Genomic DNA, 17926 nt, shown 5'->3' with positions numbered 1-17926 from the left:
CTTGGAGGAGGAGGGCCAGCAGCATTTCTTTTTCTCTGACCACTTTACCCAAGGCCACCTCAATGGGACCTGGCTCCCTTCCCCTTCTAACAACTTTACTTAGGTCTTCTAAGACTTCCCATGTGCCACTTCTAAAATACAGAACACTTGATAAAAAAATTTTCCCATTTACACTTGTGCAATCTCTTGACCTCTGTACTAGAATTGTTTCTCACCTTTGCAGATGTTACTGCTTCTGTTTTACCTTTTGTCATAATAAATGTCTTATTTCATAATAATAAATAAATATTTTCTCCTTTCCTGAATGAATCCAGTGTTATGCTATAAACAAATAAAGGATTTCTAGGGACTTGGGGGCAGGTTTTAATTCACAGAAATGGAATAAAATTATTATATGCTTTCATAAGCAGTAAAATCATTACTGTTACTCAGTGGCCAACATTGGAAGGTTTATAGCTTTTGTATCAAAACAGAGTCCATACCTTTAGGTTAGCCAAACCAATCAACTCAAGTCATGTGCATTAAAAAAAAATTGATCTGGTCTTTAGTTTATTTTCTCCGTTTGTGTTTGGTATGGAACTATGAACAGATGGTTACCTAATAACCTGAGTCTTTGCTTAAGGCAGCAAACTAGTTACTCTTGAAAGTGTAGAAATCTTGCCTCATCCTGTGTCTGTTCCAAGAGAAACCTAATAGCATGGCTCTCATGGTCTGATTAATCAATTGTTAGTAAATTTTATAAGTGTGTAACTTTTATTGCATAGAAAGGCCATTCAAGTAATATTTTTTCCTTTAGGGGAAAAATGTGGTCCATGCTTAAAAGCAAATTTTATATTGAAATGCCACCAAAATAATTAAATGCTGCCATAAGTAACACTTAAAATATTGAATTTTATTAAAACATGTTTTGTATTAAAAAATATATGATGCTATTTTCTCTCAGACCATAACTAAAATTTTCTCTCAGAATTACTTCATATATACTGCATTGTTTCCACATTGGATATTCCTTATTACTTAAGATTATTCAGTGTAATTTTAACAATAAGCTGTTTAGGGGCACCTGGGTGACTCAGTGGGTTGAGCGTCCAACGTCGGCTCAGGTCATGATCTCGCAGTGTGTGGGTTTGAGCCCCACGTTGAGCTCTGTGCTGACAGCTCGGAGCCTGGAGCCTGCTTCAGATTCTATGTCTCCCTCTCTGTCTGCCCCTCCCCTGTTCAAACTCTGTCTCTTTCTCTCTCTCTCTCTCAAAAATAAATATTTAAAAATAACAAAACAGTAAGCTGTTTAGAAATAATTTGTCATTTGATTAATGTCCTGCTCTGTCTGGAAGTTTCATTGTTTTGATTTTAAGCATCAGATCCTCTGAGGTCTTCTCTGAGCAGGTTTAGCCATTTATTTTTCATGTGTTTTCTCTTGATTTTTATAAAATATTTCTCTCTGGTGTGACAATATATCTTTGTAGTCAACCTGCCACTCAAGACTGTTTTTAACATCAGGTAGTTTGACAAAAACTGAGTGTTGAGCTGGCTTATGGCAGTTGCCCAATGAATCTTTGTTAAATGAATGACTGATGTGAAATAAATTAAGGAATATAAAATTAATATAATCAATAGCAAAGCTTTAATTCCTTGATTCTGTATTAATCAATTTCTAGAATATTTAAGTAGTTAATAGGGGAATAAATGCATAAAAATGGTATCCTCTAAATCAATATTATTTTGGCATACATAATTACAACTTTGATGATTTGACAAAGTAAATATAGTCTTATAAATGCAAGCTTTCAATTTGGCATTCAGAGCAAAAGAGATAGGAAATTATAATGGTTAATATGGTTGAGGAAACATTGTGCCTTAAATAAGAGACCTAGAAGAGAGGTGAGGAACTGAACTGGGCAATCAGAGTGAAGTATTTTTTAAAACAAAGAAAAGGGTTATGCAAACTGAGCAGGAACTGCCATTGAATGAGCTAATGAAATGAGTGGCAGAAAGCCCGATCAGAAATCAGAAATGATTCAGAATATGAGTGGGACTTTTTTTTTTTTAACTTCTTCCTCTATATATTATGAGAAGAATTGGAACTGGAGTATTATATTTGAGAGCCAGCAATTCAAGCCAACATTTTGATTTTTATACTCCTACAGTCTTTCCAGATCAACCAGCTAGATAGAAACCATACCAGCTTCATTACTGCCTTCCAGCCATGTCTAGGTCCTACACTGCTTAGTGTCTCCTTCAACATTTCTCCTCCTTTGCCTCCATGGGGGCGGTTCTTACAGTGTGTTCTCTTTCCCTTTTCTTCCACTTAGAAATTAGGCTCATTTACTTCCAGTTGTCTCAGTTGTAGGTACCAAATTATGGCTCTGGTGGGCTCCTTTCCTGGTGAAGTTAAGCCCATGGGTAGTAAGTTTGGAAAGATCAGGAGATACACACACATAAAAAATCAATCCTCCCCACAAGGCCAGTAGTGGGAGTGTTCTTAGATGTTTCTGCTTCTTGGAGTACTCTTGTCATTTTGGCCTTTCTCAAGACTTTAATGATGGCTGCATACTAGCTTGGGAACCTTCAGCTATCAAGTATTTTGTTTCTGAAAAAAAATATTTATAGTGCCATTCCTTGGTGTTTTAAAAATAACCTTCTGCTGTCATCCATTTTCTAAATGCTGTTAGAGGCTTGACTTTCCTTCTCAGTAGACCACTATTCCTTGTGTTGTCGCTTTTCTGCAGGAGGACAATTCTATATTTGTGCAGCTGTTGTCAAAAAGCAAAGGTGTGCCGTTAGCTTGGGATGCTCTGAGTGCAGAGGAGAAACAGTTGCTCTGGTGGCCTAGGACAGGCTAGTGGTGACTGTCACATGTACCACCCGGGTTTGCACTAGTGAAGAAGAACGACTGGTGTTGATCAGCTATCTCTTCTCTGCTTAAAACTTTTTACAGGATTCACAAAAAATAACTTACAATATTCTCAGGTATAAAAGGGCTGCTGGGATAATAGACTTTTCCTGGGGAATGTCTCCAAAACTTGAAGTGGAAGTTTCATTTGTGCCTTCAATTATTCATGAAATAATCCCCCAAATGAGCCATACATCTCAGGATTCAGCTAAGGATTTCAAAAAGGGAGTAATGGTTTGGTGATCTCCTGAAGAGACACTGGGCTGTGAATTTTGAAAGTAACGAGGCAGCCAGGTCTCTATGCTTTTATTATGATGCTATGCTCTATGGTCACTGTAGAAAAATTTGGAGAAGGTAGAGATGTAGATAGAAAAAAATGGAAATTATGCATAACCCATGATTCCAAGAGATTATTCCTATTAACATTTTGTAGTATTTCTATAGACCTTTCTCTGTGTGTGGACAGTAGACTTGCAGCCTTAGAGGTTGAATATTTATGTATGATTTGTGATTATGATGGTTCCATGAAGAATTACAGTTTGTTGTTTAGCTAAGACACTAATGTGCATCATGCATACTATAAAGTCGCTGTGTACAGTGACCTTGTTTGACCATGGGGCAGCTATATTTCAGGGAGGTTTAGTTCCAACTGCTTAAAAATTAGGAGACATGTTAGGTGCTACAATATTACCCAAGAATTTTGAGATTTGTAAGATCTTGGATTGTATCCTTGAAGGATATCAAGGGTATATGGTGGCCTATGACTATGTGTATATGTGTGTATGCTTATGTGTAATCACATTTATATATATGTGGTCTGATTTTCTTCACTTACTGTCATAAACACTTTACCATGTTTTTAGATATTATTTAGAAATTAGATAGAATGAAAAAATTAGGTAATGGATATTTTTTGAACAGGTAATTATATCCCATTAGTGGATCTACCTTAACTTATTTAATATCATTACACATTTAGGTGGTTTAAATAGTTTTATTTGTTTATCTTATTGTTGCTATCCCAAGCAATGCTGTGATGAATGTCCTTATTATTTTATCTCAGAATCCTGTGAAATAATTAGGTTGACAGATAAACAGAGGGTTTTAAGATTTTTTTTGATACATATTGCCAAATTGCTTTCCAGAAAGATTATTCTCATTGTCGCTTTTTCAGCAAGTTTAAACTGCTAGTTTCAGTATACCTTCATCTAGATTAAGTCTCATAAAAATAATTAGAACCATTTGACAACATGAGAGTTATTATCTTTCTTTGCATTACTTGGATCATTTATGCAGTTTAATATTTTTCTTTTGCTATTGATCATTAAATTTCTTTTTTAATAAAATCATGTCCTTTGCCTATTTTGTGGGATATTATTATTATTTTCAGGTGCTTTAAATGATCATTGAATTAGCATTTGCCTGTCATAAGCCATGAATTTGCACACTTTTCTCCATTCTATTTCTGCTATCCCAGTACACGTCACCAGCATTTCTCATCTAAATTGCTTCAGGAGACAAAATTCATTGCAGGTCTGCAAGGACCCTTCTGATCTGACCTCTGTTACCTTTCTACTTTCACCATAAGACCATCCTCCTCACTCTCTGCTCTGATCTTTCTTTACTTCTTTTACCATTCATTGTCCCTGTCCCGCATTGCCTTCACACTGTTCTGGGGCGTGGAAAGCTTCATTTCCCCCACAACTGTTCTACACAACTTTACCCAAGTCCTTCTGGATTAGGCCTCCTTGAATATTCTCGTAGAATCCCATTCTTCTTCTTTCTTACATTGAAAACAACTATGATTAATTCATTCCTTTTTGCAAATTAAATTTTTGACAATTACCTGCATAATTTAGATGGGATAAGTGATTGAAATGTATTATTTCTATAGTTTTGCCAAAAAGTATGTACATGCAAACATATCTGTTAGGGAAGAATTAAAAAAATTATGTCAGGGTGCCTGGTGACTCAATCAGTTGAGTGTCCAACTCTTGATTTCAGCTCAGGTCATGATCTCACAGTTGGTGAGATCAAGCCCCCTGTCATCGGACTCTGCTCTGAAAGCGTGCAGCCTGCTTGGGATTCTCTCTCTCCCTCTCTCTCTGCCCCTTCCCACTCAAGTGCACATGCACATGTGTACTCTCTCTCTCTCTCAGGATAAATAAATTAAAACTTAAAAAAATTGACCTCTGTAGTTCATGGAATAAATCATTCTCAAAGAGTAGTGGACAGGACAATGGGCTCTGGAGTCCCAAGGGCTTGGGTTGGAATTCTAGGCCCACCAATTCTGAGCTGTTTACTCTTGGGCAAGTTGCTTAACTTCTCTATGCTTCATTTTCATCCTCTATATAATGGAATTAATAATAAAATCTATCTTTTATGATTGTTGTGGATTTTGAATGAGATAACTCATGAGGTGTTAAGCACACAGCCTAGAACATGGTAAGTACTCTCTAAATGTGAGTCATTGTTCTCTTTTTCATCCTCATTTCTATCTTCTTTATCTTTGAACTTTATTAAGTGCCAACTCTGTAGAGCATAGTACTAGATGGTATTTGGATTTCTGTTTTTGTTTTTGCAGGGAATTTCTCTACTGGTTTTGAAGTGTTTCCTATCAGATAATGTAGTTATTTTGATTATTGTTTGTGGAGCCCTTTCTGTCACTCTGCCATTCTTCTTTAGGATATTTTACTTTCGCTTCTAGATTTGCAATATGTACCTTCTATAAGATAACATATCTTTGCTTCTTTTTTTGCAGTATAACTTTTTGTGTATTAACTCAGATGTTTCTCTTAACAGCTGGCAAACTTCCCCAGACTCTGCGAGGAAACAGAAAGGATTGTTGCCAACCATATTCGCGAGCGAGAAGGGAAGACAAAGGACCAGGTGAGGGGAGGCTTCCTTGTTGAGCAGGGTCTTTGTCAGAAGTGGAAGTTCTCCAAGGCTGTCTGGTGGTCTCCAACAGTTGGCCTTTCTCTGAATGGCAAGAAAGAACACAACCACATATGTTTATTTTTACTTATTTATGAATTTTATACATGTGTTGCTATACTAACATCTTGTGTATGTTGAGAATATAAACGAGTGTAAAAGCTTTGAAGGATGACGTTTAGAAAACAGTAATAGGAATTACTTTTACTCTCGGTGCCCCATGGATTGTCATGTGCACCCCTGGCATGTATACACTCCACTCTGAAAGCCAATAATCCAGAAACATTCCACATGTTTTCTTTAAGCAGAGGTTCTTAGCTTTTAATGGGCCGACAGATGGGTATCAGGATATTCATAAATTCCTAAAATGTCATGAAGAATGTCAGTTTTTTCCCCCTAGGTGAATGGAGAAAGCTATTCATCAACTTATCCATGGAACCTGTGATTAGATACTTAAGTATCTAACTATTTAAACAGTTTGTTTGTCTTATTGCTGCTATCCCAAGCAATTCTGTGATGAATGTCTTTATTATTTAATCTCAGAATCCTGTGAAATAATTAGGTTGACAGATATACAGAGGGTTTTAAGATTTTTTTTTTGATACATATTGCCAGATTGCTTTCCAGAAAGATTATTCTCATTGTCACTTCTTCAACAAGTTTAAACTGTGCTAGTTTCAGTATACCTTCATCTACATTCATTTTCATAAAAATAATTACAGAAAAAAATGTTTAAGAACAGTTCTTTTAGGGCACCTGGGTGGCTCAGTCAGTTAAGCATCTGACTTCGGCTCAGGTCATGACATGGGTTCGAGCCCCACGTTGGGCTCTGTGCTGACAGCTCAGAGCCTGGAGCCTGCCTCCGATTCTGTCTCCCTCTGTCTGTCTCTCTCTCTCTGCCCCTCTCCCTCTTTGACTGTGTGTGTGTCTCTCTCTCTCTCAAAAATAAAAAATAAACATTGAAAAAAAACAGCTCTTTTAAACATTTCTATTTAGTGAATATATATATATATGTATATATATGTATATATATATATGTGTATATATATATGTATATATATATGTGTATATATATATATATATATGTATATATATATATGGCTTGTAAGGAGTGACCTTAAAATTATCTTCTAATCCTATTTAGCTCTTTTAATTCAAAAGGTTATTTTATGCGAAGGTAATTCATTAGAAAAAGCTAAGGACTGTGTGTAAATAGTAAAAGCTTCTTAAATTTAGGTGGATTTTATTCTTAGTTATTTACAAAAATGTTATAATGGGAAGCATGAAGGTTTTCAAATGCTCTTCAATTCCAGGACACAGCTGTGACAGCATGTAGAGGACACTGGACTCAGGCCATGTGTTCTCTACAAAATAACAGCATGTTCTTGTGGAAATCACTTCTCAGGACTGTTGTTTTCTCATGTACAGCTTTGGGATGTTGGTCTATGTCATCTCAGAAGTCTCTCTAAGTTAGAATTCCAAGATTTTGTGCCTCTTAGAATTCCAAGATTTTGGAAAGGCGGAGAGGGAAAGCCAGGGAAAAAGGAGAAGGCAAAATAGAAGAGAGAGAGAAACCACAGGGAGAGAGACACAGGCAAACTGCCACAGAGGGTGCGTGTAGGGGTGGGGTGGGGTGGGGCGGGGTGGGGAGGGTGGAAGGAGAAAGTGAAGAGACAGGATGGAGGCCCAGTAGGTTGGGATATTTGTGACTCAGTAAAACTTGACTATCAGCTTGAGCTGTGGGATTCATTGCTACTACTTTTTATCGTTGTGCTTTGAGAGTTAATTAACCATTATTCATAGTTTTCACTTGTTTTCCAGCTTCCACACCCTTGGATAGCTACAGTAGCCAAAAAGAGGAGAAAATAGGCTTTCTGACTTAGTGGAGATAAACAATCAATGTTAACTCATGAGCCAGTGAAATCAAGCCTGGGGCCAGATATAAAATCCTGACACCAGAAGTTCCCCCACACATCTAATGTCATGGCTGCAGTTGGACCAAGAAAATTGAAGTTCTAGTATCAACTGTACTCCTGACCTTAAGTCAATAAGATAACAATTTTAATTTAGTGTCCATATTTTATAAAATTCAAAGGATAATATTATCCTACTTAACTCTTAGGGATCCTATGTAAAAACAATATTGAAGTAGTACAATTATTATCTTAATTACCTTTGTTTTCCTATCTAAGCAGTTGTTAGCTTCATGTTTCCTGTTTCAGAGTTTTGCTTTACTGAAACAATGTAATCAAACTTAGCACTGTTGTTAAGATTGTGGGCTTCAGGTTCAGACTGCCTGAGTCCAAATTCCACCTCTGCCATTATTTTCTGTGCAAATAATAAGGTGCTTGACATCGTATACTTCAGTTTCCTCATCTTCAAGTGAGATAATAATGGTAGTTAACTCATAGGAATTTTATGAGGATGAAATTAAGCATCCAAATGCAGTTCTGAGTTCTTCATTAATTTTAGTTGTTTTCATTGTTTTTCCTACAGAGCTGTGGTACCTAGTATCTGTGAGAAAGAATTGCGTTTTTCTGATTTTAAGAGAAATTGTCTTTCACCTGCAACTCTGATGTAGTGATCACTTCATTCCCCAAGTGGGAGATAAGGGATGGAGCAGGTGTCTCTACTAAGTGGCCATCTCAGGTGTCCTAGTCTGACAGTTCATCAGCCAACCACTTGAAGAAGCTGGTGCTTGGCACCTATAGTACGACCTGTGCGGTGAAAACATTCATGTTCTTGGACATGTGAAGGTAGCAGTTTGCATAGATCTCAGGTTTGAGTTCCGAACTCCGTGCTGCTTTGGGTTGTATGATGCTTCCAAAGTAGCTGGCCAGAGAGTGACCCATTTTCCCAGGCCTTTGTACCAGAAATGCTTTGAGGTGTTCTTGTAGTTATTTTTCAGTTAAAAAAATTTTTTTAATTTTAATGTTTTTTTTTTTATTCTTATAGAGAGAGAGAGAGGGAGGGAGGTGGAAGAGGGGCAGAGAGAGAGGGAGACACAGAATCCGAAACAGGCTCCAGGCTCTGAGCTGTCAGCACAGAGCCCAGTGCAGGGCTCAAACCCACAAGCGGTTGAGATCATGACCTGAGTCAAAGTCAGTTGCTAAACTGACTGAGCCACCCAGGAGCCCCAGGTTTTAAAAGTTTTTAAGAAATTATTACTGACCTCTGCTCTGGAAGCCTTGTGGGGGGGGGGAATTCTTCAATATTAAACATATAGACAACCATAAATCTGTGAGCTTTTTTCTAAGACATAGGTTTTTTAAAATGTGTGCCTGCTATCATTCCAGGTGCTTCCACACATGTAATTGCATGTTAAAGGGACTGACTTTGTGGGTGATTATTGCTAGCAGGGGTAGCTTTACTTTTTCTTTAACTAAATATTCAATAACTGTGGGTAAAAAGGCAGTGAGAAACTCTGAGAAAGTGAAAAAATGAGAAAAAAATGTACTATTTTCCTTTTCATCCCCCACATGCGACCTGGCTCTTTTCCTAGGATGAACACAGACTCCCAGTTTCCAGGAATATGAATGAGAGCAGCCATAGTTTTTATTTTTTTTCCCACTTTTTTCCTATACTGCAGTCCAAGTTAATGTGCATGAACGGCCAAGATATTCGTGACAACCTTTGGCAATGCTGAGAATTATGTAGATATTTTGCTCTTTATGGTGGCAACAATTTATTTGTGCTTAAACATTATGGTTTATTGATGCAAACTCCTGGCCAAATGGATTTGGGAGTATAACGTTTAACAGAATCTGGCTTTATTGTCGGGAGAATAGAGGCAATACCACAGACAAAGTAATAATGATGACCCCTCCTAACTCTAGAGTTTTGTTCATTAGGACAAGAAATGAAACTGTATCTGAGGATACGAAACTTTTTCATAAAAGTATGACGTTACTGACCTAATAGTGCCTGTACCGTGACTTTATATTTGGTAGTAAGGATGGATTTGGGTGATGCATTAATTTTTTTTGGCCAGGTCCCCTTGGGATTCACAGCAAGACGACCAGCTGAGATTAGCCATAAAAGCAAACCCTCAGAGCCCATAGCATTGGGTAGTGACAGAGAGACAACAGTAAGCGGCCATTTACTGATTATGTGGTAATAAATTGCTCCCTTTAAAGCAAAGTCTTATTCAAGGCTGGTAGACAGTTATCAATTTATAGCCACAAATATTTACTGGGCACCTACTACGTGTATCATGCTACGTTCTGGGGATAAGAGGTGAACAAGACAAATATAACTCCTGCTTCCATGGAGCTTACTTACAGTCTTTTTAAAAAATGTTTATTTATTTTGAGAAAGAGAGCAGGGGAGGGGCAGAGAGAGAGGCAGAGAGAGAATCCTAAACAGGCCCCACTCCCAACGTGGAGCCTGACGCAGGGCTCAGTTCCATGACTGCGAGATCATGAGCTCAGCCGATATCAAGAGTCGGACACTGAAACAGCTGAGCCACCCGGGCACCCTGAGCTTACTTACAGTCTTGCGAGGAAGCAAAACATCAAACAAAATATACACAAAGAATTAATTACATTTGTGGTATATACCACAAATAAAAAGTATAAGGTGCAATATACATACAAAATATAATACAATATGTAGTCTATATGACAGTATTAGCATGATCTAACCTGGTTTGGGGTGAGCGTATAGGGTGAGGATCTGGTAAGCCTTTCCTGAGGAAGTACCCTCTGGGGAACATTACATAGACCTGGTCAGTGAACTGTTATCCTGAGGGCTCTGATGCATTCAAATTCATCTCCATTGAAGGGAGGCAGCATGAACATGCTCATCACGTTTATCAAAAGTTCGTTCAACAAAGTCAAGGTGCAGAGCTCTGGAGGTATGTAGGCAGGGTTTCTGGACTTTTTTTTTCTTCCTATTAACAAGCATTCTAGAAAGAGAAGGGACACACAGTTGGGAGAACAAAAGGAAACTTAGGAAGGGGAACTCAGTTTTGAGTATCTCTGGGATAAAACTCTCTCACAGTGTCTGGTTGGTTGCTCTACCCTCTCTTATCTCCTATTGAAGAATATTTTCTGCAGAGGGACTTTCCAAACCTCTGACTTAAAGTTTCTAAGTATCTCATGATTAGAACATTTTCATGTTTCATGTTTATGGGAACATGCATTCAGTTCATTCCTTGACAAATCTTGATTGAATGTCCATGAAGTTCAAGGCACTGGGGATAGAGCATGGATACAGCAGATGGGGTCTGTATACTGAATAAGTAAAAACTTACTATGTCAGCTAGCGGTAGTGCTACAAAGGAAAATAAGGCGGTATAATAAGGTACAAACAGAGTGCTGGTTTATTTATTTTTAATTTTTTTAAATGTTTATTTATTTTTGAGAGAGACAGAAGAAGCATGAGCAGGGGAGCTGGAGAAAGAGGGAGACACAGAATCTGGAGCAGGCTCCAGGCTCTGAGCTGCCAACACAGAGCCCGACATGGGGCTTGAACTCATCAACTGCAAAATCATCACCTGAGCCCAAGTCAGGCCGACTGAGCCACCCAGGCGCCCCCAGAGTGCTAGTTTAGATAGTAGGGAGGATCCCTCTAATGAAGTGATCTTTTAGCAGAGACCTGACTGAAGTTTTGCTTTGATAACCAGGCCTGTTGATCTTGAGGAAGTTTTCTATTTATTTGTATATTGCCTTTTTGAATTGGTTGATGAGATGTTACTCCTGCTTGCCTAGAAGGAGCTTAAAGAGGTAGAAGAGAAGAGGAAAAACAAGAGATAATATTGTTATTTCATGGCTAATATATAGTGCCTACAGGAACAGGAAGCTCTGAGCAGCCCGTCATTGGTACACATGTATCCTTATTTTGAACATTATGCCTACATTTTAGAGGACTAGAATAATCCTGCATTCTGTGTTAAATTAGCAGAGTCCATGCCTATAAACTATAAACATGTTGTCTTCATGTGGGACTCAGACTTTTCATGTAGATTTTTAATTTCTGAATTTAGAGTAAAAATTGTGAGTCTAATGAAAAAAAATTAATGCAACTTCTCATTTTAACTGAAGCATCCTTTTAAGAATTAAATAAAGATAAATAATTTGTAGGCAATTACTCAGTTCTGTGTTTGAGAATATTTATGATCAGTTTTCACTGAAGGGTTTCTCTTTAACTTATAGGTACTGCTACTGATTGACATCCAAGTCTCTTACATCAACACCAACCACGAAGATTTCATTGGATTTGCAAAGTACGTAAAACAGTTGATTGCCACATGCTTTCCTCCTGATGGTTTGTCTAGAATACACATTGTGAGTTTCCTACTACAACCATATCTCTTTTTGAGAGCACATTCTGTGTCAGGATTAACTCTGAGTCAACCACGTAGGAGGTCTGAGCCTCATGGCCATGAGGCCATGTTTTCTCGATAAAGTAGTTGGCTCCTTCATTGTGCAGCATGTGAAGTCATATGTGTCTTAGATATTCATTGTTTTTGGATGGTGATCTGCAGTTTGTACTTGAACTCTCATAGATAAGCAGTAACAGATGCACATTTAAAATATGTTTGGGAACACTTTCTCACATAAATTTGAAACATCAAATGCAATTCACAGGATACAAGCTATTTTATCATCTCTAATTCAGAATACAGAGGCCTATTTTTTTTTAAACTCTCCTTTGTAAACTTAGATGGAATCTTTTTAGATGAACATTCTCTTTTCTACAAACTGTGTACACTATATAAACTTGTCTATATATTGCTATTCTATCATACATGTATTCTATTATATTCTAATATTCTATTGCTGTTTTCACAGATACTGTCATGTAGATATCCTTTGTTATTCAGGGTTGGTTATTCATCATGTGACATTTTCAAGACCCTGAATTCACCATTTTTCCTGCCCTTTAGTGGAACAAGTTTTTCTTTGCTTTTAAGGAATTTTGATTCTAACTCTAAAATATATTTGGGGCATGTACAGGGTTCCAACTTCAGGTACATAAAACGTCTATTTTATATAAAATATAAGGCAAAGGGGCCTATGTACTGTTACTTGAACCATATATTTAAGAATAAGGACAAATAAGAAATACAACACAGCAGAATGTAAAACAAATTTATTTAATTACACTGACTTAGAAGCAACGCTATGTAGATTATGTGATGTAAACTAAACATTGGCCTGAGGAATAATTTATAGACATGTTTTAGGGAGCAAAGGCCTAATTATCCAACAGACAGTTGTCTCATTCTAAACTTGGCTGTCCTTGTGATGGCTTAACCAAGGGTTTATGTATATTTTGCATCCATTGTGTGGTAGATTAGTTTTTCTCAACTATTTTCTGTCCGTGACCTGTGTGTAAAGTTGTTAGAACACAGTGATTAATATGTTCCTTTGGTCAGTTGTCTTTTTAGCCACACTACCAACTCCAGCTTCGAGATAGGTATTTTCTCCACAGGCGCTTCACACAGACCTGTTTCCTTCCCTTTTAACCCCTGTGGCTGTCACCATATGTACTGCTCAATTCCTTCTGTGAAATCACTGGTGGGAAGAAATCGAGACTCTGATACGCTTCTCTATCCCTGGACTTGGAGGGGGAACCTGAGAATTTCTGCCCGGTTTCCAGCATAGTCTGTGAACTCCATGTGGCCTGTGCCAAGCTCTACACTAGTTGCTAGGGGCAAAATATATAAGAAAAAGAAAAATAATTTTTTTTTTGTTTTTAGGAGCTTGCCCAATAATTGAAAAGTAGAGAGAAACACATGTAAAAAGTTATGCTGACACATTCTCCACTTACTTCACTTGCTTCTTTGAGGAATCAAAAAGAACAGCAAACCCTTGAGTCATTTGAAATAATGAGAATGCTGCCTTTAATATTGATTTTTATTGGTTACAAATGCCAGTTAGGTTCTTATGAAAATGTAGCAGATGTAGATGTAAACTTGACACCATAACTTAAAAGTGAAAAGGATGTTGCAATGCTGCCCTGTTGTGGTACCTGATTTAAGGAGGAAACGTAAAAAAAATCATGAGTTTGGAAGGATTCACGTTTTTTTGAACAAGTTTTGTAATCAGTACTATGATTTAAATTTCACCCCTATAGTCTTCTGGAACCATTTCCCCCTAGATTACTCTTTTATTTATTTTTAAAGATAAATGGTCCAGTGTTTATTTTCTCCAGTAAATTTCAGTATTTTCTACCTCAGAAGCTGTTCAAATACAGTATTATATGGACTGGATTTTCAAAGGCATGTAGTTTTACAAATGTAAATACTGTCAAATTCAGCCTTTTGATGCAGTCTCTCTGTAATCCAGTGACTGCCCCACTTTTCCAGCAGTGACATAGACTATGAACATTTATGATGGAGAAAAAAGAAGCATTGTTCAAACTGCTTTAGAAACCTAGCAACTTTGCACATTTTTCATCTAATTTAAACTACACATCTAAACTTTCTTTTAAGGGACTGATCTGGGTATCAACAGTCTGGATATTTTTCCCAGGGTTTGTCACTGGTGAGCTTTGGGTTTTGGCAAGTCGTTTAGCCTTTCTGTATCTCAGTTTACTGCTCTATCAAATGGAGTAATAAGTAATCCCTGTCTTGTGTACCTTTTGAGGGTTGTTGGAAGATCAGATTATTGAAGTTATATGAAAGTGCTTTTGAAAACTGTGATGTAGCCTGTAAAAGTGAGAGTTACACACACACACACACACAGAGAGTGAGGGAGGAGAGCAAGAGAGAGAGAGAGAGAGATACACAGAGGAATTTGATTACTAGTTGTACCATTTTACTTTATTATGAAATTTATGATGCCTGGAGTATGATTGCTACTGGAATTTTTTTTAGTTGCTGATATTGTCTCCAAATGAGACTCAGAGGTAAATGTTCTTTCCATTTGTATGCTGAGCTGGAGTTTATTTCAGTGTGACATGGGATAATTATGAATATGAAGAAATGTTCATTTCAAAATCACTTAAGAGGTTGTGGTATTTTTTTGTACTTTTAAAAATTAAAAAAGTATGGTTGTAGCTATAAATTTTAAAGTTGGCAGGAATGCTGTTTCCATCAAAGAAGAAAAGTCAAGCCATATTTGAAGACAATTATGTAAGTATTTTTAAGTTCCAAAGATAGAAAATTAAGGTCTGGAGTTGAGGAAAAATAAGCATTTATTTCATGAGATTTTTAGAGAGTTGCCAAAAGAGGGGGGCACCTCTCAGATTTATAGGATGGTGATAGACATAGCATTTTACACACACACACATATACTTTTTTTCAACTGGGATGACTGTTGTTCTAAAAATTAAAAAAAAAATTGTTAAAACTAGATTAACAGAATATTAGTTCTCAGAGTAGCATTCAGAACATCTCAAACTTCTCCCTTCTGCTATAGACCTTATTCTGCTCTGCTGAATGTGTGGAACTTTTTTTTCATCTCCCAGCTATTTGTTAAACGTGGACCGTAAAATATGTACCATGTGTAATGTGTCCAAGTAAGCACTGCTGTAGGCTTGCTTTGGAATTTCCTGATTTCTGAAAGCTTGATCTTTCAACTGTAATATAGTTTCTGAACCTAAAAGTCCTATATTTCAGGAGAAAATGTCAACTTTCCTCATGACTTAAAGATTTTAACTTATCATTCTTCTCTGTTGGAAAAAAAACCAACCCTACATTCTGTTTTTTTTTTTTTTAACACAATACTAGTTCTTGTTATTTAAGAAAGCAAAAGCTAGTCCAGTTGTTCTTTTATTCACTTCTTCTCATTTTCTGTTATCCTGCTATATTTGAGTAGAAAAGCAAACGTGTTGGCAGAATGCCTTGGGGAGTGAACTTTCACGTTCTTGTGTTCTTCTTCGTTTGTTCTATGGGCACAATTTGCCTTTCTGAGTTACTGAGACTTATGAAGTTCAGTGGTTTAAGAGAAAAATGGGCTCCAGATACAGACCGTTAGAGTAATATCTCTATGCCACCAGCAGCAGCCCAAGGTTTGTTTTTCAATCTGCTGGGTGGGTAGATCTCAACACCTGTTTTTTCATGGTTGAAATGATATAGTGTGCAGATTTCAGTTCTTGTTACATGAGTACCATGAAAATTCTGTTGGTTGTAATATTCATTTTATCTCTTTCTTGATCCTCTGGAATGTCTCTGTTGCCATTTTCCTGAAGGTGGTATATGGGAACCTTGTCATCAAATTCCAGAGCAATCTGGGTTTTTCCTTTTTTGTTCTTTTTTTCCCCTCCAACACATAACTGCATTCTATCATAATAGGGTTTCTAGTTCCTATTCTTACATGAGAATGTTCTCTCGCTTGTGGAATCAAAATTTAGGTATTGTAGCAAGATTGTTCTTTTGATTCTTATGCAAATTCAGGAATTGCTTGCTTACTGGGACTAGTACCAGGTAGAAATACAGGGTTGAACAACTCATAAGGGCATCATTAGTATCACCAATTCAAATAAGTTATGAATTCTGTTTCAAGGACCATTTTAAAAATAAGCAGACTTCAACTTTGCTCTTTCATTCTCAAATCTGTTATGTTGAACTTTATCTTCATCCTTAAAATGGATCTTAAGAGGGGCGCCTGGGTGGCGCAGTCGGTTAAGTGTCCGACTTCAGCCAGGTCACGATCTCGCGGTCCGTGAGTTCGAGCCCCGCGTCGGGCTCTGGGCTGATGGCTCGGAGCCTGGAGCCTGTTTCCGATTCTGTGTCTCTCTCTCTCTCTGCCCCTCCCCCGTTCATGCTCTGTCTCTCTCTGTCCCAAAAATAAATAAACGTTGAAAAAAAAATTAAAAAAAAAATGGATCTTAAGAAGTGAGTCATCCTTCTTTGATAAGCCCCCAGGTTCTGGAGGGTGTTCTTGCATAATATTTAGCTTGTGATGACTTCACTAAATACCCTGCAGGGGGAATTGACATCATGTAGTTTTCTTCTCCTTTTGGCTTCAATCTGATTGGATGGAGCCAGGCTGGCATGTGATAAGCTGCACTCTTGGGACTCTCAGCAAGTGTTCATAATCTTCTTGGGATAATGTAAAAGAACATTCTGAAAGAGCTTCTTAACTCCAGAGTGATGTTGTCCAATAGAACTTTCTGAACGGGTGGAAATACTTTATAATCTGTGCTGTCCAATACAGTAGCCACCAGGCACGTGTATCTATTGCATAGCTTAAATGTGGCTCACAAAACAGAAGAAATAAAACGAAATGAAAATTAAATTAAATTTTAATTAATTAAAGTTTTGATTTATATAGCCACATGTAGCTACCAGCAACTGTATTGGATAGTATAGTCCTAGAGTATGGTGAATCCAACTGATTGCTCTGAGTCCTTCATCAGTGAGCCATACTTTATTGGTGGGTTGGTGGTGGTACAGTGGTAGCTACTGGAAGAGAAGAAGGAGATAACTTTGTTAGCTGCTGCTAAGCAAATCCGAAGTTTTAGGAGTATGCAGTCAACTCTTTGAATGCTCTGTCACCAGAGTGTAAAGGATGGGCCTTTCCCTTAAACTGCTTTAGTCCGTATGTTGCCATTTTACTAGTATTTTTTCTATCATCATTACTACTAAAGTTTCATCTAATTCCAAGTCTCCTCTACAATCTAAGCATAGTGGTGCAGGGAGAGGCATACCCTAACATTTGCCATGGAATCTGTGTCTCTGAGGGACTCCATTTCCTTGATTCACTTGAACCCTCTATGGATTGACTTAGAGTCAATCTTTGACTGCGACTCCCCTTTTCTCTTTCTCACTTCTTTTTCACTTTTCAGCCTACTGCAGTCCTGTTTCTACCACACTACTCTACTGAGACTGCTTTTGGCTGAGACAAACAGTTAATCCAATAGAAAATTCTGAGTCATTTTACACCTTAACCATTTCTTGTTGAGGTCTGTCCCTTTGCTTCAGTACCCCTCCACTGGCTCCTGGTTTCCCTTTCTGTTCTAGCCACTCCTTCTCAGTTTTATTTTGGAGCTCTTTATCCTCTGATCATGGCTTAAAAACTGTTTTTTTTTTAATCACTATTTTTTAATAGATCTTCTTTTCTCACTGCACCATCCCTGACCGATACCTCCCACTACAATGGTTTCATTTACCACCTTTTTCTGATGATTCTAAATCTAGAACTGTGT

The 17926-nt window shown here is 37.5% G+C and overlaps 1 protein-coding gene across 4 annotated transcripts in view; it reads left to right on the top strand.

Annotated features, from left to right (window-relative positions):
* DNM3 (dynamin 3) overlaps nucleotides 1-17926 on the top strand; it is a 559767-nt gene that overhangs the window by 229722 nt on the left and 312119 nt on the right. For all 4 annotated transcript variants that reach the window (XM_047077325.1, XM_047077324.1, XM_047077323.1 and 1 more), the window contains exons 11-12: nucleotides 5696-5782; nucleotides 11983-12053. In XM_047077325.1, the coding sequence (XP_046933281.1) occupies nucleotides 5696-5782; nucleotides 11983-12053 (158 nt within the window). The remainder of the gene's footprint in view (nucleotides 1-5695; nucleotides 5783-11982; nucleotides 12054-17926) is intronic.

Source organism: Lynx rufus, unplaced genomic scaffold (assembly GCF_022079265.1).
Source record: "Lynx rufus isolate CCGP_SWC_20201006 ecotype Redwood Valley unplaced genomic scaffold, mLynRuf1.p SCAF_15, whole genome shotgun sequence".
Lineage (NCBI taxonomy): Eukaryota > Metazoa > Chordata > Mammalia > Carnivora > Felidae > Lynx > Lynx rufus.
The sequence above is the reverse complement of the archived record's forward strand: the minus strand, read 5'-3'. Positions and strand labels throughout refer to the sequence as shown.